The sequence below is a fragment of the Cololabis saira genome, chromosome 9, assembly GCF_033807715.1.
Source record: "Cololabis saira isolate AMF1-May2022 chromosome 9, fColSai1.1, whole genome shotgun sequence".
NCBI lineage: Eukaryota > Metazoa > Chordata > Actinopteri > Beloniformes > Belonidae > Cololabis > Cololabis saira.
This window is the reverse complement of record NC_084595.1, coordinates 27,481,074-27,504,874: the sequence shown is the minus strand read 5'-3', so window position 1 is coordinate 27,504,874 and position 23,801 is coordinate 27,481,074. Positions and strand designations below refer to the sequence as shown.

At 39.5% G+C, this 23,801-nt stretch overlaps 1 protein-coding gene across 2 annotated transcripts in view; it reads right to left on the bottom strand.

Moving 5' to 3' along the window:
• The window catches only part of LOC133450403 (EGF-like repeat and discoidin I-like domain-containing protein 3), a 141,205-nt gene that overhangs the window by 60,211 nt on the left and 57,193 nt on the right, over window positions 1-23,801 (bottom strand). For both annotated transcript variants that reach the window (XM_061729016.1, XM_061729017.1), the window contains exon 3: window positions 23,198-23,326. In XM_061729016.1, the coding sequence (XP_061585000.1) occupies window positions 23,198-23,326 (129 nt within the window). The remainder of the gene's footprint in view (window positions 1-23,197; window positions 23,327-23,801) is intronic.

Sequence of the window (23,801 nt, the reverse complement as noted above, 5' to 3'; positions counted from 1 at the left end):
GGTTGGAGATGTCCAAAACATCTCGAATTAAGAAGACATTGTCCACCATCGATCTACTGGGTACACAGTAGATCTGGTCATATTGGATGACCTCCTCCAGCGCCTACCCCAGCCTGGTAGCCAGCACTTTTGATAAAATCTTTTTTAGCTCATTCTAACCATAACCTGAGCTGTGTATGATCCAAAGGTACATATTGGCTTCATAAATATGTAACAACGTTTAAGATTTGGGAAGCTTAAGAAAGTGAAACATGACTAAAGTTAGTTTTGAATAATGTTTCACCTGTGTGAAATTGTATCCATCTATAACAGACGCTAGTTATTTTGCAGTCAAGGCCGCTGCGCATGGTCACTCGGGTGCTTTGACTCAAAGCAGTAGCATCTTTAATCTCCACAGGAGAATAATGAAATGTAAATTACTGGGGTGAAATAAAATAGAGTAAGAGAGGCATAAAGAGAGAGGAAAATGATAAATGTTTTTGACCTGCATAACAAGTGCATTTGGCTGAAAAGATCTTTGATTAAACTGAGCTGTTGAAAGCTTTTCTAAAAGATGGAAAAGGGTGTTCAAGCTGAACTCATAACACACATCTGCTGTTTTATAGTGAGAATGCAACAAGCACATCCTCACACAAAGCTTTAAATAAGTATGAAGTTAATAGTTTTACAGGCCAACGTGTCATCTTGTGCCTTAGAGACCACAACAGAATCCACAACGAAAGAGTCAATTTGGTTGTGAAGACAGCAGCTGCATTAACAAAGAGCTACGTTAGAATGCAAATTACAGGGTTTTCTCATCTTAGATGAAAATGTCAAATCTAAATCTTAATGGAGGACAATAAAACATTTTTTTTCAGGAAGCAGTGTAGTTTTGTAATTTTGTCTTTACAGAGATGGTTTGTTTGTTGTCAACTGCCAGTCTTTTCTTGCCATAGCCATCCCACTTCAGTAGGATTCCTATAGATGGTCTGTTTCTGCATGTTTGTCCAGTTTGCCAAGACATCTTGAAGACATTTAGTACAACATCAAGTAAAGCATCTAGTCACAGTTAGTGCACAGAACATATCTTTCAAAAATCACATCGCGATAACATTGTTTTCATTGTCCACCCGGTTCCATGGAGCGGAGGTTAGAATTATAAAAGGTTAACTGAGGGAAGTTCTGTTTTCTAGGGGACTATGGGTTAAAGCTTAAGAACAGAGAAGGGCAAAATCAGTTTACTCAAATCAGCGCTATAACACCTTCATAGTGACAGAAAACAAGACTATGTTAGAGAACACAAGTTTAAAGAAATGAATAAACACATTGGTTTTTCTGCTTGAGAATGAACTTAGGAAAACGAAACAAAACAATGGAAGAAAGGAAAAGAAATAAAAGGTTGCTGGGAGTCACCTGCAGGTGGTCAGAGACATGATTTGTGTGTGAGCCACGGGTTTTGGAGTGAATTTTCCTACTCTTAAAAAGTTTCCCAATAAATCCGGGCCAAAGCTCAGATACGAGTAGTTGTTCATTTCTTTATTAAAAAGTGTGCATCTTGTTCTCATTGTGTGGGAAGTTGTTTTGTGTGTGGATGAGATGTGCAATTCAACACTCGCCACAATCTAACACACACACACACTGAACCAGTCAAATACTAAAGCCTGATCGGCATGGGTTGGAGGTTTGGTCTGGGAAGGGTGTTTGAAAACTATGTTTGTTATACTGAGATGCAAACAACACAGTAAATGCTAAATGTAATTCTCCAATGAGGATGATGACTAATCGCCAATAATTTCATATTTTAGACAAGGATCAGAGAGAGCAACTGAAAGCCAATTTGTGTACATTTGTCTCTTTGTTAAATTACATTTTTTGTTGCATCAGAGCAAGGCCAGTGTGGTAATGATAAATCTGAATTTAAGCAACATTACGCATACAGAAAACAAACCTCTTACTGCTACTCAGTATTACCTTAGAGACGAACAACACACTTGTCATGAGGGAAAATACTAATTAAATGAAGTGCGGTCAAGGGGGACAAAGTAGGTCTTGAAATAATGCCGAGCATTTTATAATAACTGCCCCTTTAACTATATAGGCCCTCCAGAAAAACGTGATTACGCGATCGCATAATTCATTGCATAATCAACCAAATGGCGCAGATTACGCGGGGATACATTTATTCCTAAAAGGGCGCATATTTCCCGCGATGATCGCATATGTCCGCGCTGAATATGCAAATTATGCGGGGCTCGCTTGATTTCACAATAGCCGCACATTTTCGCATAAAGTTTGGAAAAAGGGGGAAGTGTTGTGAGTGACATGTCGGGACGCCCGGTCGCGACGTGCGGGACCCGCCCGGGGACCCGCCCGGGGACCTCCGCACCCCTCGCAGAAACCGCCAACCCCCAAACAGTAGCTCTCACCGCGGGGGTGAGAGGAAAAAGGGAGTGCCGTCTCCGCCGCGCGGCTGCGGCTGCCGGTGGACTCAGGTCTCCGCGCTGACCGCGTACCACTGCGCCTGCGAAGGCCGGCGGAGGCGGACACACGCTCCCATCCGCTTGGGGATCTTGGCGGCGGACGCGTGGGGTGACGGAGCTCGGCTCCGTCCCGTCGCCGCGCCGGCGCGCCCGGCAATCACACGAGCACTGAGCCGCGGGCTGGAGGGAGAGAGACGGCCGGTGTTGTGCCGGATTCAGCACCCCTGCCGTGAAAAGCACCCCCTCGTCGTACACACTGTTTAGCGTCCAGTTCTGTGTTAATGATTCATGTTTAAATGCGCTCATGGATTCCACAATAGTCATACTTTCCCACAATCACAGTCACAGATAACAAAAATCGGGTAAATGGTTATTGATGTCATTAATTAATAGCCTGCTTACTGTGTTGTCTTCCATAATATTTGTAAATATATATAATATAAACTCCTAAGTATGTGTTTGTGTGAGTGTGTATATATAAATATATTGAAGTGTCAGTGTGTTGTTTTTTTTCTTGGTCTACTTATCATTGAACATAAACTCCTAAGTATGTGTTCATGTGAGTGTGTGGAATGAGAATATAATTTTTGTCATTGTGTGTACGACGAGAGGGGGTGCTTTTCACGGCAGGGGTGCTGAATCCGGCACAACACCGGCCTCCGGGCCGCCACCGCCCCTTCTCCTCTCCACCCGCTCTCCTTTTTTTTTTCGTCTATGACCTCAGATCAGACGAGACAGCCCGCTGAATTAAGCATATTACTAAGCGGAGGACAAGAAACTAAGAGGGAAGAGCTCAGCGCCGAATCCGCAACTTCCTGCATATTTCGCATATTTTGCAACTTTCCGCATATTCCACGACTTCCCGCATATTCCGCAATTTCACAGCATAAAAGCACATAAAAAACCTGCACATGTAATTGCATAATCAATGATTTTAGCCCGCAAAATCAAGGATTTTAGCCCGCAGAATCAAGGATTTTTGACTGTATAACAACAGAAAAAAGGCAATTGTAATTAAATAATTCAGCTTTTTGTGTGTTGTATCGCCTGTAATCTTTAAGGGCCTCTAACTGTTAACAGTTATGACAATAAAAATAAAACACTGTGTTAAATCAAGGCCAGTGTGAGGAAGCCCTTGTGAACCAGCAGTAATGTATTTCACATCAGAATTGTTTCCACATGTACTGTGATATCTGCTCTTTTCAAATCCCTTTGGAGAAACACTGAAAAGGGAAATCTGTTTTAACAGCCACTTGCTGACATAAAACTGATTCACTTTATTCAATTAATTTCAAAGGCACCTGTAGAATCATACTACAGCCCTCTATAAACACATGCTGCTGTAAACATCGCTTGAATAGTTCATGGATTTCTGGAGTTAAAACACAATATAGATGAAAATAGGGCTCCAAATGCACAAGGCACTATTATTTCACTGCTGTCACAATGCCCTTTATGTTCATATGTTTTGGAGATACCGTTAGGTTCAAATATGGATGAAAGCCAAATGGCAAAGGCACTCAGAGAGCCCGGAGCACAACAACCCACAGACAGAGGAAAACACAGCTATCCTGTCTTGATTCACTTTCATGAGAAGCTGTGGGCCTCTGGGAGATCAGTGTGGGGAAAGTAATACTTGCTGGTAAATTAGGTGAGAGAAAAGCGATTCCTTTAGGGAATGCAGCTAAGCCATCTGGTAAAATTTAGAGAAGAGATGACAAGCAAGGAATATAAGGAACAGACAGAAACCATGATAGAGAGTATAGGGTTGAGAAAAAAATAAAGAGAGGAAGAAAGTTATCAGGCTCAGCGGTCAGCTAACTCAGTTTGCTTGAACTTCTTTGACACAGTCAATGGCGCGCCCCCAAGGAGGCTTCCTCCCTGTAGTCCAAGTCCGCTGTACCATTATTAGTTTAAATGTTTCATAAAAGCTTTAAACACAGTAAAAAAAAAACAACATTTCAGCAAATTATGCCTTCAATTTAATGAGTTGGGTCATATCAATTTAACAGTCTGGCTCAAATAAAGATTTCTACGGTGGTTGGAAACACTAAAACACTGGACAAATTGCATTCAACAGATCGGTTGTCCCATAATACCAGTGAAGCATGCAAATGTTTAAGTTGAATCTTTTTCAGAAACACAATCATTCGGGGAATTCAATTAAAAGCTGGGTCTGCTCAACAGAAACAAATAAAAGCTGGCCCCCCAATACAGGCCGGCCAGGGAGAAAAGGAAAACGCTTTATGAAATAAAGTTTTATGAAACAACCCTTCTGTTTTCTTGTACAGCACTAAACATTTTCAGAGTGACGGATTATATATGGTACTGTTTGACTACTGTCTAGGTTGTTTGTTGCAATGTTTGCCTGCTCAAATGTTGAAAGTGAAAGGAGTTTCATAGCATTATTCGTCTCTACATGCGCTATTTTCCTTTGGGTATTACCTAAAGCCCTAAACCCATACAACTGAAGACTATTACATTTTTCAATTTGTTCTCCAAATCCATAAAACAGTAGGGGCTTTTTGTAAAGCAATTATAATGTAGAATAGTTGGCATTGTCTTTGGAAAAATGTCTATATGGATTTTGAATGTTTATGGAATTTTATCCGATATGCACCATCTGTATCCAATTATTTTATCATTGCATGTGCTCTTATCTCTTAATCCTGTACGTGCCATTAACCTGTAAGTGACTGCATGACTAAATCTGGCACGTTTATGTGATGGACCAAAGCACTCAAATTAATGTATGTGTGCTCTCTCTGTTTTTTTCTTTTTTTTTTAACTAAATATTTCCATGAGATTCAGAAATAAAGGCCTGTTTTAATAAAGATGTGTTATGAGTAGCAGCTGGACTAAATAGAAGCCTTTTCCATTAAGGTTACATACTGTGTCATGGGCAAAATGCAATTCAATACAACATTACTGGCAGCTACAGGTCGAAATTAATAGATTTCAAACACATGGCTGCTCTTTAATATTAAGATTGGTGGAAGCATGTAGAAATCCCTGGACTTGTTATTATCGGTTTCTTCATCAGTATCGACCCTGGGAAAAAAAAGCTTTCAAACAAGAATTTATTTATTTATTTTTTGGTTTCTGGTCAGACTCTGATCACGCTCTTACAAGTCCACTGGATTTTCTTGCTCCCTGGATTTACTCCTATAGTCTTCCTTTTAAAAAAAGTGTCTCAGAGCGTAATGCGAGCAATGAATAGTGTATGTCAGGAAGTAACTCTCACTGTGAGTGCTAAATTGGCTATATTATGGTGAGAGAGTTGCAAGCCTGCAAACCAAGGGGTCACATGTGCTCTGGGCTGCACTGACCTCTACAGCACCTGCTACCGCCACAAAACACAGACCAATGATTCTAATTTCCACTTCATTCAGCTGTAAAGGGTACTGTGTCCAATCCTGCAAAATGAGGGCCTCTAAAGGTTAGTTAGTTAGTCTGAAGTACCACAGAGACTCTCCATACATGTTAGGCCCATGGTGTGGTCTGTGGACAAAGAAAATTGAATCTGCAGACAGGTTAAACCAGAAAATACATTTTAATTGGTAGATATGTAGATGGTTGCAACAGCATCAGAGGATTTAAAAATCATCTAAAAACAATCACATGAATCATAAAAGTAACAGAAATAAATACCAGCTAACAGCTTGTAATCTTCTTACAAAGCCCACAAACTTAATTACCAGAATGAAAGGTAGTTTCTCTGCAGTACTGCCCCTTTATCTCACCCACTTCCTTTATCAAATTATAATCAGATGTTGGAGAAGTTTTCTCTCTCTCTCTTTCTCTCTCTGTCAAAACAATGTAAGCCACACAACTGGAGGTTAGTCATGACTTTGTTTTCATGAGGGGTTGTCTCGTCATGTTTCATCTCTACATCTGGACTTAGTTTGGTTCACATGCACAATTTCCCCTGGGCAAGTGTCATCTTATCTAATCCCATTTTTCATCCCAGAACAAGCCTGTGTACAAATGTTTGGTAAGCATGTTGAACCTCTTCAATGTTTCATCCAGGCAGGGAACAGTGGTTTGACCCATATGGTCTGTTACCAGCAGACAGGAAGTGGACAACCAGTTATTTATGTCTACCACATAATTAACTCCTGACCTCAAACGGTCTTATTTGTCATGCATGTAATCATCCTATTTGTCCATAGTAGTGGGGTTTCCCCTTCGAGACAGGCAGCTGCCAATGCTGCTGGGGCATTATGATCCTGCAAATGTTGCTTTTGATACTGAAAAAGAAATAAGAATAAAAGAATAAAGAATAAAACAAGAATAAAACATACCATCAAGACCAAAGTATAAAAAAGTGTCGCCACACTACTGGGTATTAAAAGCCACCCTGAATAAATACGTTTTCAGTTTAGATTTAAAAAGGCCCAGGTCAGAGATCGCACGTAAATCACAGTCAACATGTAGCCCTTTCTCGGACTGGCAACCTGTGTAGGGTCTCATCTTAGTCTCAATCTAAGGAGGAAGAGGGTATAAACCATGGATAGATTGTCAGTGATGTGGGATATTCAGGGATACTATTTGAAATAGGACATATCTTTCTATCATTTCAAGTCTGCACATGACTCAAATGTACTTACTTAGATGAATGAAATCAGATCTTAATCTAATTAAGACAACGCCCAATGCCCCAAAGAGGAAAATACCTTTGAACACCAACCATAATGTAAACAAGGTACTGTAATCATCTAAGTAAGAAATAATAACTAAGACATTTGGAGAATGCCAATCATAAGCATGGCTGAAGCTTTTGTATAATCAGGAACAAATCGTAATGGTAGGCAGACTGGTATCGTAATGTTGATGATTTGTAGGATTACATTCTTGTGAGAACGGGTGTTCTGCTGAGCTTTGGATGCCTGCCGATACATTTTTGTGGTCATGCTTTTTCTATTTTGAATACGGTGTTACTAGTTGTGGGAATTTTAGTCGGATATAAAGCTACTGCACTTTGAGAAGTTCTGACCACAGTGTTACATCCGTGTGTACGGGCATCAGCTTTTGATGTGTTTGACATGCAGGCCCCGCTGCTGTGAAAAGTGTCTAATCTTCACTATACAAGGCCAAGTCATGCACTGTCTCTACAAGTTGTGTCAGACAGAGTGGATAGAACAAGGAAGTGCCTGTCTCCACTGTCAGCCTGTCAACTGTCAGTCTTTTCTTGCCATAGCCATCCCACTTCAGTAGGATTCCTATAGATTGGCTCTGAAGGAGTCACACACTGCTTCAAAGAAAAATGTAAAAAAAAACACCCACTGTATCCTTTAAATGTGTTTTTTTACTGATATATTTGAACATTTATCATATGCATCTAGGCTTAGTATGAGTATTGATTTTAGTCAAGTCTTTTGCAAAAATTCTCATCTCAAATGCAGGTCAGTCTTCACAGTGGAACATGCTGTATGTTTCAGGGGAGATGAGGATGCATGAAGCTGTGAATGCAGGATTAAGAATGGTGGATTTCAAGGACAAGCTTTCTGAAGTGGGATTAGCTTACCGAGAAGTTATTCACAGCAGCACTTCTGAAGCCCTTGAAAAGGTATGTTAGGATGCATTGCAGAGAGGTTTGAGTATCAGAGTAGCAATACACTTATCATGCAGACTGGGGGGATCTGCCAAAGCTGGGTTGCACAGAATAGGAAGAACCCTCAGCTTGGAGGCACAATGACATTCAGTGGAAAGCCTTAAGAGATGGAGGCTCCACAGCAGGTGTGTGAGGGGAATACTGATCAAACTTGGAACAACAAAGCCTAATCCACAAGCCTCTTAACGTCACTGAGGTACACTTAATAGAATGTTTAAATCATGGGCAAAAAGCAAGACATCTGCTCCCATGAGGCTACTTCTGCTCTTATCACTGACAGACACTGTGACTACATTGACTACACTGACTACCATCAAAATGACAAATGTCCCTGACCCTAAGGTTGTAGGAACATTTATTAGTTTGAGCATGGCATTCATCATTATAGTGTTTATTAATTCCCAGACACATGCACATACTGTATAAACCAGGCACTTAAGCTGTTTACAAGCTGCAGAAGGTTTTTTTTTTATCTACAGTAACCGCAGAGAGATGTCCTCACGAGGGAACAATTCTGTGTTATGAGTGTACAGATTAGTTTCCTCTTGAGGTAACCTTTCTCCTGTGAGTGTTCTGATGCCATCCTTCTGGGCTCTGATGAGTGCCTCCCTATGACACTCGACCCATGAAATGTGTTCAACACTGCAGACTCACAACTGCACTGACTTTCAAGACGTTGAAGAGAAGGACAGTGAATGATGTCACCTCTCCTATGAATTGTCATCCTTACATGAAGTCATTTTACAAATCTTCCGAGGAGAAGTTCAGTTAAGCTATAGTTCATTTTGTTTTTTTCTGTGAAAATATAATGCAAGATAACTGTTTCTGATGGAGAAAAAAGGAAGCAGTACTGTAGTTAATGCCAACATTTTTTGCAGTGTTGAAACCCATATTTTAACAATAGCTGTGATTACAGCTCCTAATATTACTGCTGCTTAATACCATGGCAACCACTAATCAAAGTATTTGTGAAATTTGTACTGCAATACCTGAACCAAGACTTACAAAGGCAACGACCACATAATCCAAGTTCAAAATAAAATACATTAAAACAATATCAATCTGCATCCATATTGTGTCAACTCTCAGTCTGAAAAGGTCTTGATCAGCATCGAGCCAACGTAAATATGAACCACACAGCCATCCATGATACACAGACTTTGGCTGCACAAGTGACTCCAAGGACAACAAAGTCAGTGGTGCTTACTGTTGCCTTTCTGTGGTCTTGTTTACACTGTCAGTATGATGGATCTGTGTGTTATCTTCCAGTTTTTGTCATGTGATAGGCTTGGTGGATCAGGAAGGATATCATGAGGTCATCAGTGGATCAACGAAGCATATAAGGTCATCAAACACAAAATTGTTTTTGGTTACATTTATTCACATTACACTGCAACTGTTATGTTTAAAAACTGAAATGGGGTCTGCAAAAAAGCTCAGTTTTCAAGGGTCAAATTTCTTGGATCGTTTAGATGGAGGTATATATAAATGTAACAAAAGTTTAACATTTCAAAATGAAAACATGAACATTAGGGCTATTACAGTGGTTCCCAATTATGTTTCTGGTTGGCACCCCCTTTGGGTTATACGAAGATTTTTACAAAATGTACATATTCATTTCAAAATAAATACCACCCATGGCACACAACGCACAATTATTTCCATCCAGGCACCTTAGTAGCACATTTTCCAATTTTTTTCCAAGATAGCTATTTCATTTTTAGCCTGCTAGCTGAGTAAAAGCAAGTCAATTGCAGGTGTCTTTAATGTGACACCCAAAATTAGCAGGACGAACTGAGCTGCTACTAGCTAAATTAGCTTATGTATTATCTTCACTAGGGGGTGCAACGATTAGTCGCCAAAAATCGATAAACTAATTTAATTGTCGACTCTTGTCTGCAAAAGAACAGAGAAGAAAAGTCAACAGAGTGAGGCATCTTCTTCCTTCCAATTCTCTGCTGAGAATTGCTTATGCACAATAGCGTTCGATCGTCACCACATTTTTTTTTCAACAAAGTGAGGCGTATTCCTCCCTTCCTATATATACTGAGAGTTGTACATGTGCAGAGAGTAAAGCGCCCGGTAAACAATATAGCAACAGTTGTATTTTTTATCAAATTTATACAATATGAAGAAAAGCACATCATTTATACTGTAACACCTTGTGAAAAATGTAAAAGTTGACAGCTAAATAAGAGCGATTTAATGATTATGAGTCATTAGTTGACTAATCGTTTCAATCAGAACCATCCTTAGTTGCAGCCTTAATCTGCACTACTTATCACTTTCTTGATTTTTTTTTTGTTCCTCCTGTTTGTTTTTTTCCTTTCATTTCTCACTGTTAGATGGATAGTTTCCCTTCATTTTTATAGACCCGCTTTCATCAGGTTTGTTTACGTAAGATGCAGCGAGAGCAAGAGGAAGAAGCGAGGCCTCTTAAGGGTGTTCCTTGCCGGCCACTGTCATTGCAAATTCTCCTCATTGTCACTGCTCTGTTGCAATTCAAAGTTGGTGGGCCCTTGGGGTCCCCCTTCTGGCTTGGGGCCCCAAGCATTTGCCTTGTATGCCTGTTGGCAAGCAGCGCCTCTAATTATATTAACACTGTCCAAGTATCCATTTTTTCATTTATTCAACAATAATCTACCTGGCCAAGGAATGATTTGACTGCCGTGTTCTGTACAGTTTTTGAAGATAAATTCTGAGTCTTTAACAATGAATGCTAAAGCTGATTCAAATGGTCGCTATTTCTTAGCTGCAGCCATTCAAACTGCTTACATTGAGATTATGTCTGATTGTTTTGATTGGTTCCCCAAGACTTTTGGGCACATGTAATGAGCTTAAACGGATGGTAGCTAGATGTACCTGCAAAGCAAATTTAAATTTGATAGCATTAAGTCTAGACTTCTAGGATACTGGGATGGAGGTTCAAACATAGTTTTGCTGGTTTTGGTTGATAATTGGGAAAAGAAGGTCACGACAGCTAGCCTTCCTGAAAGTAATCAAATATTCTTTCAAATTACACTGAAATGGATATTTTAGAATGAAATAAAGTTTTTTATTCACTTTAAAAGAAAAGAGACATGTACGCTATGTACCAAAAGGACCAAAATTATTCCCCTTTGTTAACTTGCCATCTGTTACAAATGACAACCTCAATTGATTGATGAGTCCTCTCTATAAACTACCTGTGTTCAGTCACTACTGAACTTAAAATTACACAAATGGTAGAGTAAAAAAAAAAAAAATGACACTGAAACCATTCATCTATATACTTTCCTTCATGTTGAGACATATGTGATCAAATTAGATTCATTATAATATGCTAATATAATAATTCCCTGCCAGAAAAGAGGGAAAACACTCACAATCTCATTTTATAGTTTTATCATGACCATCGACCTCTATTTCTATTATTCGTCACACAAAATGAATTTTATCTGTCGTGAAACCACATTGTTATTTATTTGGTTCGCATTGACCATCCTGAAAAACTACAGCTCTGTGTAGTCAAGCTGAACAACTTTTCGGACTCCTGTTTTGCATGGCAGTGGCCGCCAAAATCCCCGGGAAGGGCTGAGTGTGACTCTTTTCTCCCATCTGGGATTTGGAGCTGCATCTCTATTTAAGCTTTGGCCCTCTGCCAAGAGGACCATCCATGCATCCTTGCAGCTCAAGTGACCAAGTAGGACCTTACACAATCATGGCAGTGTAACAGCTCGTTCCCTACACCTACTCCCCACAAGAGATAAAGCAGGTGAATGGGTGCCCAGCAGTTGGAAGCAAGGGAGGGTAAAATAAAGTAAATACATAAAGGTTGATACTTTTTTTTTCTCCTTTCCTTTTCTTACCACGCAAAATCCCAAACACACATACCCCAAACTTTATCTTTTGTCATAAGTATATTTCATGATTTAAATAAATGTGTCAAGAGGAAAATAACATTTCTCTTAAAAGAGCAACACATTCTCTTTTTTCAAACGTGACCTTTTACAAGATTTAATTTTAAACTACAGGCCTGACCATTTCTTACAGCTTCAACTTCCTCTATTTAGTTGGTGACATATTTTGTTTGTAAATCAAAGCTTCATGGTAAATAACTATTTTTTTTCCCTTTTTTGTTTTGCCAGCAATGCAAGGTCGTTTTACACAATGTATATTTCTACAGCAGCTTTTATTTGTCAGCCTTGCTTACGGAAGATGTATGTAAAAGGTGAAATACTATTGTTATCGAATGAAAAAGAGCCAAAGTGCTGGCAGATGAGAGTGAGGAAATGTACAAGACTAACACTGACAAGATTTGGCTTCTAAGAAATGTGCCATTTGATTCAATTAAATTGAGTAAAAAAAACTGCTGTCAGTCTTGATCTGCCAAGAAAAACTCCTGTGTCACTTGGCAGAAAAGGTTCCTTAACACCCTTATTCTAGTTCATTTCCAACCTGTCCTTCAACAACATGGAAACGGGCAAAAAACACCAGTGGAAAAATACATTTGATGCGCAACACTATTCTTTCACACACACTGAAAACACACAAACAAGCATTGAAGGGTGATATGACTGTTGGGAACACATGATTTTTGTAACTACATTCCACATTATGACGACTTTTCACAATTTCCCTTTACTGTGGTCCAGTGAGCCAGGCAAGTATTTTACTGAAATGTTTCCTTACATCTTAGTTAAATCAAATACATGCTAAGCGAAAAAGGGCAAAAAAAACAACAACACACATTTGAGAACCAATGATATTTTTCTTTGCACCTTATCTGTGGAATTACCACAAAAGAAAGTATGCTGATGATATCTTAATACAGATACACAGTAAAGAAATCTATTTACTCAATTGCTCAGAATTGTAGCTCTATTGTTTCAAGACCATCTTTCCACCACGTTGCCTCTTTCATTTATATGGAGGTGCTTTGAGATACAGTACAGGGACACACTAACAGTATTAACCTTTAATGCAGTGTAGCATGTGAGAACTGAGCTCTCCAAACGAAACAGCAGCACTGATGCACCGACAAAAAGGCGAAAAACTTTTTCTTGATGCCACAGAATACAACAATTTCCATGTTAACTGGGATGTAGCCCATTGGACAGAAACTATTTATAAATGTATGCTGCATTTATATCTATAATATTCTTGCAAGTATTGTCAGATAGAATGTGCTGGGTGCTAAGAATGAATCATCCAAACCCAAATAATGGTTTTTAATGAAAAATGGATGTCATCATGTAAAACCACAGATTTACTGAGCTCTCCCAATAATAATTTAGTGGAGCAGAGCAGATACGTGCAATTAGAATAGGAAAGCATTTATTTAGATGTGGCAGTGATGTATATCTCAGTAAGAAACAACACAATCTTTCTGTTACTGAAAAAAATAGAGATGTATTTAAAATATACTTTGGAGGATGATCCCTTAGTTTCAAATATTTGTTCACCTATTCCTCTACAATGGCTTATATGCAAGGTACATGAAGCAGCCATCTGATACACACGGAGGAATCAATAAAAAGCAAATATATGTATAGTCTTCACTAAGTTAAAATGTTCTGTGCTTGAAATGTGTGACTTTACTGAATCAAAACAACACATGGACCCTTTGAGCCTCTCAGCCATTAAAACAAAAAAAAAACTTATGAAAAGAAGCTGGTGTGGATGAGAGCTTTCCCAGCACTGGATTTAACTAAAGCCACCTTACATGCAGAACGCATCCCTATTTACAAAATAATACACCAAGCAACTTCACTAACCCCACAATGGATATAACAAAGCATCTGTCAAGTAAACCAGTTCTTTGTGCAGAAACGAGAGATCTGCTTCTAGTTGACCATATTCACAAAAGCCCGAGAGTAGTCAGCTTACTGAGAGGGATTCAGAGTCCGTGACAGCTCTCCCAAATATACACCTGCAGTCACATTTCTAATACTTCAATGTGTACTAGTATATATTAGTCAGATTAGCCCTATTCTTAACTGTAACTACAACTTGCCTTATCTTAACTCCAACTTTTGATTAGGAGCCAGCCTAATACTAAAATGTAACAATTTTCATGTATGTTAGGAGTCCTGTGGACATTGATTACATATCCAGGGTGCCTCCCTCTCCTCACTCACCGACAGCCAGAACAAGATCCAACGCTGAAAAGACTGCAGCAGTTAAAGGAAATGGTTGGATGATGAGGACTTACCATTTGTCCTCAACATGGAGGTGGGTAACAGAATGCAACGGTGTACACAGATTTATGTCCCCACACGCAAGCATGCATGTCACAATAAAAAACCATATTCCAATCTTATTCATTCTTTCCTTTACTGCAGTTTTCCATCTCTGATATACACTGCTGAACATTTAGTTGCATAACATAAACTTGTATAATCATGTAAAATAAGTAAAACCATACCATTTGGTCTTTACTGACAGTAACACACCATGAAAAGGAGTTCTGCTCTTTGCAATGACATGAATGGGTGATGCTTTGAACAACGACAGACCAAATATGAGAACGACATGACTGCTGGCCTGCAGGCATACCCGACTTTGCCACTCAGTCTGCAGATACATTCACTGTTTCTCACACAAGTTGGTGGTCATCGGTTTGGCTGCTCACTTGTGGTCAATTCTTTGGATGCTTGGCGGACTACCGATCCCTTCTCCCGGGGATTCTCCACACTCATTTCTTCTTGTAAATGCAGTCTGCTTGCCGCAGACTGTGAGCAGTGGGTGGTCTGTGTGCTTGTGAATGCAACATTCAGATGCTGTCAGCCAGGAAATGGCTATGTTCTAATGGTGGGCCTTTAGGCTGCCACCATGGCGCCGACCCGCGTCATGGCAGTGGGACACTTTTTTAGATGACAAAACCCAATAGTGTCAAGCACTGGAGACTTCTCATTGTGTTGCCCAAGGATAAACCAGGAAAGAGGGCTGGATTGCCATGTAGCAACAGAAAAATATTATGTGTGTTTAATTTTTGACCTCATTTGAGTGTAGGAGCAGGTTATTCAGAGAGAAATGCCTGCTGCTAAAAATTCAAACTTCATGCTAATTTATACACAAAAAATGAGACTGGTGTGCAGATCAGCATATTTTCAGTTGAAAGTCTCAACTTTTGTAACCCAGAGGCTGTTAAAGAGAGACAGATTTATAGCTACAAGTGCAAACCTCAGGCACCATGACTAAACCAACACCTCTGTTTATCTTTAGAACAGATTAACCGTCTATGGTTAAAGTGCTAAAGTTTTCCTTAAACTTTTCCACCAACCTGACTTGTTCTTAAATATATCTTAATCCATTTAGCTAAGCCTGCCCTGAAACTGTTTTTTCTTCTTCTTTTATATAAACTTTAAGTGAAAATTTGCCCCTAAAGAAAATTTAGCTATACTGCTTATATGATCTGAGACATTTACTGGATTTCAGTAAATGAGAAACATTCGCCTTGAGTTACACACTAAAACACACAAGCAGTTTCTGATGCTTCGCAGCAGAGGTGAACAGGAACCAGATTTTGTGGGCTCAGTAGCAATCTGCAACATCATATGGGCCCATTTACAGGCACAGTGTGGAAGAACCTGATGTTTACCATGATTTTACCTCTTAAATTGATTTGTAATGCCCAGTTAGATTCCATTAACATTTAAAAACAGCAGCAGCAGGAGAGGAAAGTGTTCATGCTTTTCGGTGATCTTTGAGGCTGTGACTTTAACAGCGCAACAGCAAAGTCTGAAGGGAAGAACTATATCCATCATGGGCAAAACCTACAAGTCTCCCCATCTCTCTGCTCCTCTCCCTGCTGTATTCTGATGTTGCCCTCCGCGGGAAGAGTGATAGATGTGCTCCTAAACAAAAGCTCCTTCCCTTCCAAGTACTGCCATCAAATAATACTGTAGCATTCCAGATAGGACACGGCAGCGAATGCTGTTAGTTTTGGCAGGCTAGTGAAGGGCAACCCCCCCCCCCAGAACAGGTGGAGGTAGCCACTTGGTATGCTAGTTGGTTGGAGCAGTGGGTGAGATGAAGGGGTTTGGGGAAATATTTTCATATGCATTGTGCCTGACCAGCAGGCAGCGTCACTGCGTGAATGTTTCACTGTTAAGATGTTCGCTGCTGTTTCCGTACTCATTGGAGCTGCTCCACACTGTAGTGCAGTTGTGTATTTCATCTTCTCTTTGAAAGTCAGTTTAGCACAGAAACATGGTTAAGGGCAGAAAAGCCCAAAGCTCAATTTCTCATGCTCGCTTTGCGTGAAAAATCCATGTGAAGGCAGTGATTACAAGAGCAGAAGAAGTAAATAAAAACAGGCAAGCAAAGAAAATTAAATCACAGTTGGACACCTCTTTACCAGGTGGAAGGGACATTAAAACTGGTCACTAATGCAGCTCTAAAGGGGCTGCCGAAGAGTAAGCAACAAAGCGAGTCTTTATGGGGTATCTTCCTTTCTTTTTGAGCAGATGAAAGGTAGTCAGTGATCTGCCCCAGGTGAATTGAATATCAGTAATGGCTCCTCACGGTTTTACATCAGGCCACAGCCATAAACACCAGCTAATTATCCAGTGCCAAGAAGCTGTGCGAGCAGCACGACTGATACGACTAATACGCCATGATGGTGACTGTCAATATGGGATCAAATACGGGGGCCAGATTAAGAAAAAAGAAAAAGAAAGACAAATCATTTCACACATCCCACATTTAGCCTCGATCAATCCTGCCCTGCTGTTTTGTTTCGAGACACATATTGATCAGTGAGCCAGATGAAATCTGTTCAAAGGACTTGAAAGAAAAGAAAGGTTAAAATACTGAGTTAGAGCCTGGATGCCAGTCATCTGAAAGGCAATCAAGCAACATTAAGCTTTTAATTTCTTTTCTATTTTTTTCTATCACAGAGATCAAATCAGGCTGTTTGTGCATAAACACCCCAAAGGGTTCATAGTATGTCATAACAGTTTCCCTCTTAATTTAATTTTTGCTGTGATTTCCAGCTGGTGCCCCTAACAGCATATCTGATCAGGAGTTAAAGTAACTAGAGAAAAACCAGGCACTGCTTTACACATCTACTAACATTATTCATAACAACCAAAGATCAAACTTTCAGTTGAGACGCTGAAGCAAGTTTCTCGCTCAGAAAAATCTAACTCCACCAGTATCTTCTACAATTGTCCTTGATAGACTGACAAAGTGTGTCCGAATAGTGATCTACGACCTCATGACGTCTGAGGCAATCAGTCCCAATCTTCACACTGTGACAGCTCATTACAGCGTTTGGCTATTCGCCCAATAAGGCCGCACTTGTTCTCCTGTCACTGAAGGGACATGACGCCACGCTATTTGAAAGATAAATGACTTGATGATAATGATTCAAGCAGTCACACTAACCCAAATGTAATCCCGTTCTTCTCAAAAGTGCTTGATCTGAAATATCCATCTCTTTTCTCCAGATCAATAGAGTATGGAGTAAAAACTCATCACAAGCATACGTTTAATACTAAAGTTATGCGCATCACAAGGCATTCCACATTTTGGTGATCTTCAATTAGTTTAAAATAAGATACTGTGAGATTTAGTGGTGTATGCAGTAGCTGAGTTCAATGATTTAAACAAACTTTCTCTTAAATGTGTGTGGGCTGCTCCGACACACTGTCATCTTGCTCAAGTTGTTTAAGTTCTACCATCAATGAAGCGGTGCTTAAAAGTAAGTCTATAAATAAATAACATTAAAAATGTATTGTCACCTATTGAGGAAGTTTAAAATAGCCCTTGGGTCATCTCATCGTCCATGTGTGTCCTCCTTCCTGGCTGCACTTCATAAAACCAGTTTAACAAGGAGAATATACAGTACATGTAAGAAAGACACTTAAAGGTGTGAAATTGGATTTGGCTCCGACAGAGCAAGGAGATATTAAGAGGGACAGTAAAAAGCCATTTGTGGTGTACACAGATAGTGCTGTGCAAGTCTTGCCACCGCATTGTTTTGCTGTTTCAACAGTGTTTTAATGTCATTCATTTTCTTCTTGCCGCCTCTTTATTAAGATACGGTGAGAATATGTAAAGAAGATGAAACCACAAAAAAAAAAAACTCCCAAGACGATAAAACAACACTACAAGCAAAAGTCGTATGTAGCGTGACCTCTCTCAGAACCAAGCATGTAGTATTACTCATTATTTATATTTTAGATAGAGATCCCCAGGACTTCGGTAAAAGATTATTCGCTGGAATGACGATTCTGTTGGGAAAAGAAAGAGCCTCTCCAAAATCCACATTCAAAACAAGTCACCGTATCTCTTTCAGCTAAAGCCGGATTTACGGCATTACGTAGCAACTAGGCTACCCTACTCATGATGGTAGTTTCTGATTAGGCTACAAAACCAATTTTTATTCACAAAATAATGTCTGCGTGGTAACCCTCCCCACCTTGCCTGGACATCGTAGATCTAACAGTTGTGTCAGCGGACTTTTTTTTTTCTCTCTGCGGGGATCCGGATCAGAGTCGGAGTGTTTCATATCAATCCTCATCACTGAAGTCTGATACTTCTCCTCCATCAATCCACTTCACTAATTTCTTGCAAAGGTTGCAAAGTTTCTTCTAGAGCAGGGATATTCAATTGGCGGCCCGCGGGCCACATGCGGCCCGCCAGGAGCTTTTATGTGGCCCCTGGTCATAATTAAAAAAAGGGGGTGTTTGTTGAATTTTTTTTTTTTTTTTTTTTTTTTATAATATTTTTATAACTGGCTACTATGGACTAAAATGGTTGTGCTCAATGCTTAATATAATATTCAAATAAGGAAATCTTGGTGGAAAGTGGTGCTTTGTCATTATGGCGTGTTTTATTAAAAGTAGGTCAATATCAATTTCATTAAGTTTGCACAATGCATGGTTTCCAAATTAACTTACATTCAAAATAATATTTCTTTATGTGAATATTATATTTAACATTCACAATTACTAAATCTGGAGACAATTAATACATAATTCATATGTAAACTAGATATATTCAAATGTATAATAGAAATGTATTATATTTACATAAGCCTTCGTCTTTGAGTGCAAAATACATTTTGAAAACCCCCACATTTTCAAATTGTGCGGCCCTCTCCATACAGTCCTTTTGCAGATGTGGCCCCCGGCCGAATCTAGTTGAATACCCCTGTTCTAGAGTGTACAGTCTTTTCTTTTTTCCTCTGTCCACATATGTTTTTGAGAGTGTTTGCTAGCTTTCAAAATACAATCAATAAAATAGCAATTGGGAATTCTTCTAGGTTCTCTCTCTTCCCCTCTCCAAGTCATGATATACAGCGTAATATAAGGAAAACAAGGATACACTGACCTGGGAAAACATCCTGCAAAAATGAAATGCAACGATCTCAAATGTAGCTGGACCACGGCGGCCTACATGACGGCGGTCTACAGGACTGCTTCGGCTCAGAACTTTGTGTCTTCCATCTTAATATGTTCAAAACTTCAGAAAATATAAAACGCAAATATTTAGGAAAAGTCAGGGATCAACAGACCTGTAGATTTTGTTTCGACAAAATTATTCAAATTATAAAACCCCTGACCGTCCGTGAGATCGCCTCGTGGTTCCAGTGTTAAAAGACTTAGCTTTGATGTCCTATAACACCTTAAGACTATACAGCAAGAGGATCAAGTTAAGATTTTATGACGTCAAAAGGCGGATTTCCATTACCCTCTTGCCCTAAATTGGACTATCTACAGATCTGAAAAACCTCCTCATAAAAAGCTTTTTTAGACATTTGTGACACTTCTGTGTGTTCAATTTCAGGTTTTTCTTTCTTTTTTTAGGTTTTGGGCAATTCTAGTGGTAATGAAAACTCACTAGTTAGTATTTACATGACTATAAACCAGCTCCTTTGTGAATCATATGACAACAGCACTCCTAATTGGCTGCTGACACAAAATAAATCGTGTACAAACTCCTATGCATGAGGCAAGATTAACATTATGTAATAATAAATATATTGGAATTTGTCCTAACACCAAGACATGGAAAACACTGCCTCTGATTTCATCTGCTTGTTACCTCACACCTAATGACTGAGATCACGGGAACCCACCCCAACTTAAGCAAGACTCCTCTTGATTTTCTTACAACTGTGTAAATTTGTCTGTGACCTTCCGCTTGTAAAATCGTTCAATGTAAGGTCGGCTTATGTGGTTCTAAATCACTTTAGAAATATCAGAGTCTGTGCCGTGATGGGTAGTTAAAGTGGAAACTAGCTTCTCTTCTTCTACATTTCTAACTATGTAACTGTTTCCTAGTACTGTTACTGAAAAGTACTGGACGTGTTCATTATAGCAATCCCTGCACTGCAGCAGACACCTGAGTTACAGATGCATTATCTAAGTTTATGTTTGAAGCCAAACTAATGCTGAGCCTTAGATACTTCAGCTGTACATACACTCTAACATATGGTGGTAAATGGTAGATTCCACCTGCACAGAAAATGTTAGCCACAGAAAACTGCACAGCTTGAATGAGTAAATAACAGCATCAAAATAACTAACACAACAGCTGTTGTGGTCCCGTCAAGAAATTAAATCTACTTTCACCCTTATAAGAGAAGTCCTGGATAAGAGCCTTAAACTCAGGTTGCCTGCAGCAGAATCAAATTTGCTGTGGATATGCAAAGTAAACCATTTAAAAAAGTTAAATAGGTTTCCTTTGTTAAGAGTCAAGGTATTTAAGAGTTAACATATTTTTAGTTAATGTATGTTTTTGCCAATGTAAAGAGCCATGGGTCTACCTACTCTACCTACCCAGTGTGGCTCTTGAAGGAGTTCGGGTAGAAAATGCCATCATTTTGATGTCCTGTAGGTTTGGGTAAGTCACATCATTTGCAAAACAGCATCACGTATGTATCACAACTTATGCCACCAAAAGACAGAAGCAATAACAGATGCAGTGCATATCTGGCCATTAAACTGATATTCATTAACCAGCACATCATTTTCTCATCACTGCTCAACAGGACCAAGAAGCACCTGATATTGTCTTGTTTCTTGCCTCCTGCTGAATTCAGAAACTTTGCTTTTCTCATTTTTATCCTTTGCATTCATCTCATCATTCACTGAAAGTCACACGACAACAAAGCCAGCTGAGCTGTCACCCAACAGGAAAAATATTCATTTACTTTTATAATTTAATTGAAGGAATTATCCAGGCACGGATGTATTCATGTCTTCAGATATATTCACTTGCATTCAAATGTAATGACCACAAGGGAAATTGGCAGACATCATTATGTTTTCAGCCCATATCGAATCCATTTTTCAGCACCCTTAGGGCTTAATAGGAAACAATAGCTGAAATATGACATGCTAGTCAATTTCTCACAATTCTGCGTGTAAACAAACACAATAACATGCAGCAGACAGAGTGAATTGCTCCATTTTCTACCATGTTTGTGCCTTCTAACAGAATGCAATGGATAACAGTGACGTGAAACGTAAGTATTGAATGATTGAATGACATCACAAGACTTTTTTTTGTTTTTCCTTTTTGGTGCACATACATTATTATGCCAAGAGTAAACATCTCTACAATCTCCTTCCACCTTTTAGATCTATGCTTATCCTTTGTTCTCCATCAAACCAATAAGGATTTAACTCATATTTTCTCACAAGGATGCTTGAAATCCATCTCCATGTGAACCTCCAATGAGGCACAGCTGTGATATGTGGGTTAATGCAATGCTCAACCGAGCACACACAGACAGTGAAACCACAGAACCCGGACTGTTTATCATGCTGAAGGATATTGCAAGATTTAGTGCTTTCCAACAAAGCCAAAGCAATTTCCTTATTCATGGATACATTCAAAGCGCAAGATGTGCATGTGTAGTTTTGGTACTGTGTATTGATTTATAATGCAGACCACTCGATGTTGCTTGAATTAATATGAATATCTTTCATTTTCATGAGCAGTTATATTTACTATTTTGGAGATTTTGTTGAGTTTTGTTGATGCACCTTAAATGATGTGAAGACAATTTCACAACTGCTGATATCAATAAGTCATGAAAATCGACTTGGATGTATGATTTTAGAGGTGTTCCAGGCATGTCCCACCGGGAGGAGACCCCGGGGAAGACTCAGGACACGCTGGAGAGACGATGTCTCTCGGTTGGCCTGGGGACATCTAGGACTCCCCTGGAAGAGCTGGAGGAAGTGTCTGGGGTGAAGAAAGTCTGGGCATCTCTGTTAAGGCTGCTGCCCCCACGACCCGGGAACGGATAAGCGGTGGAAAAAAAATGGATGGATGGATGGATGGATGATTTTACCATAAATTTCATACCAGCCGTTTCCTCTATGTGTCATGTAGAGCTAACAAATGTAGGCAAAAGCTTGTGTAGGAGCCATTGTTTGTTTGAATTTACACATTGGGTTGTTTCCAGGCATCGCTTTTTGAGCTTGCGTAATCACCACGCCACCAACATCAATACACATATACACATAGGAACAGGTGTGTGTGAGCCCAGTAGAATAGCTTTTCAACCGCTAAACATTGGATATATGTGCTCAGACACTCTTTTTGTGACACAAGTGATTTATTGCTTGAAGAAACATTACTTTTCGTATTGAATTTTGAAAAATGTAATGAAACACAACCATAACCAAGTCTGTTGAGCCTGTACCCCGTGGACTTTACTGATTCTGCTTGTTGCACAGATTTAGTTTTAAAGGTTCAGAGAAGCAGCTTTAAGTCAGTGTAAACTGCAACGGGAGTGAGAAAAGTGACTTCTCATATCCTGTTTTATCACATAAGGAGTACAAAAGAAAACAACAAAAAAACCTCTGACTCTATCTTTTATTAAAAGCCTGCTCAACAAAAGAAAGCAAGCTCAGCTCTTCCTTTTTTCCACCAAACTCGCTCTCATTTTGCTGAACTTGTCTTTTCAACAATAATTCCTTTTTTTCAGTTGCTCAACATTTATTCCCTGCACAAGGTCACTGTGTTGAAATATTTCTGATCAGAGAAGTTTCTGAGGACAATCATGCTTCTGTTTGAGAAGAGACAGATATTTCCAAACCTTTACAAGAACATTTATTTTATATATGGTGATATCTAATGCATGTATATGTCATGTTAAAAGAGCGGTCCTACTTACTGTGTTGGCAGTGAATGCCACTGAAGCCTTGTGGACACTTGCACACGTAACCAATAAAGGTATCACCCCTGTAGGTCTCACTGATCTCACACATCCCTCTGTTGTGGCAAGGGTTGGGATGGCAAGGGCCTACAGACGAGAAGAAAAAAAAACACATAACGGGATACATCTTTTACCTTCTCATTTACTGTGTATACAAGAACATATTGCTCCTAAAGTAGGTGATATATTGACTCTGGTGTAGCTTTTTTCACTGCGTGCATGAATAATACAGTGACAGCTCAACAGTGATAATTATATAGTCAGACAACCTCACACAGGCGGTGATTTAAGAAACCACACAAACCAAAAGTTTCAGTGACTGCATTCTGAAGGAACATTTAAATGGGAAAAAGTTGGATGCATAATTTAAAACTGGAGAATCAGGGACACGGTGTACAAGTAACAACTGTTTGACAGGGAAAAACTGAGGATGACAGGAGAATGGGAAGAGTTTGGAATTCAATTCCCTCTGCTAGGGAGGGGAAGCGGGCATGGGATCAAATAGAAATCAATGAATATATCTCCTCTTAGCAGGCCACACCGTCATCTGGCAGTGGAGAGA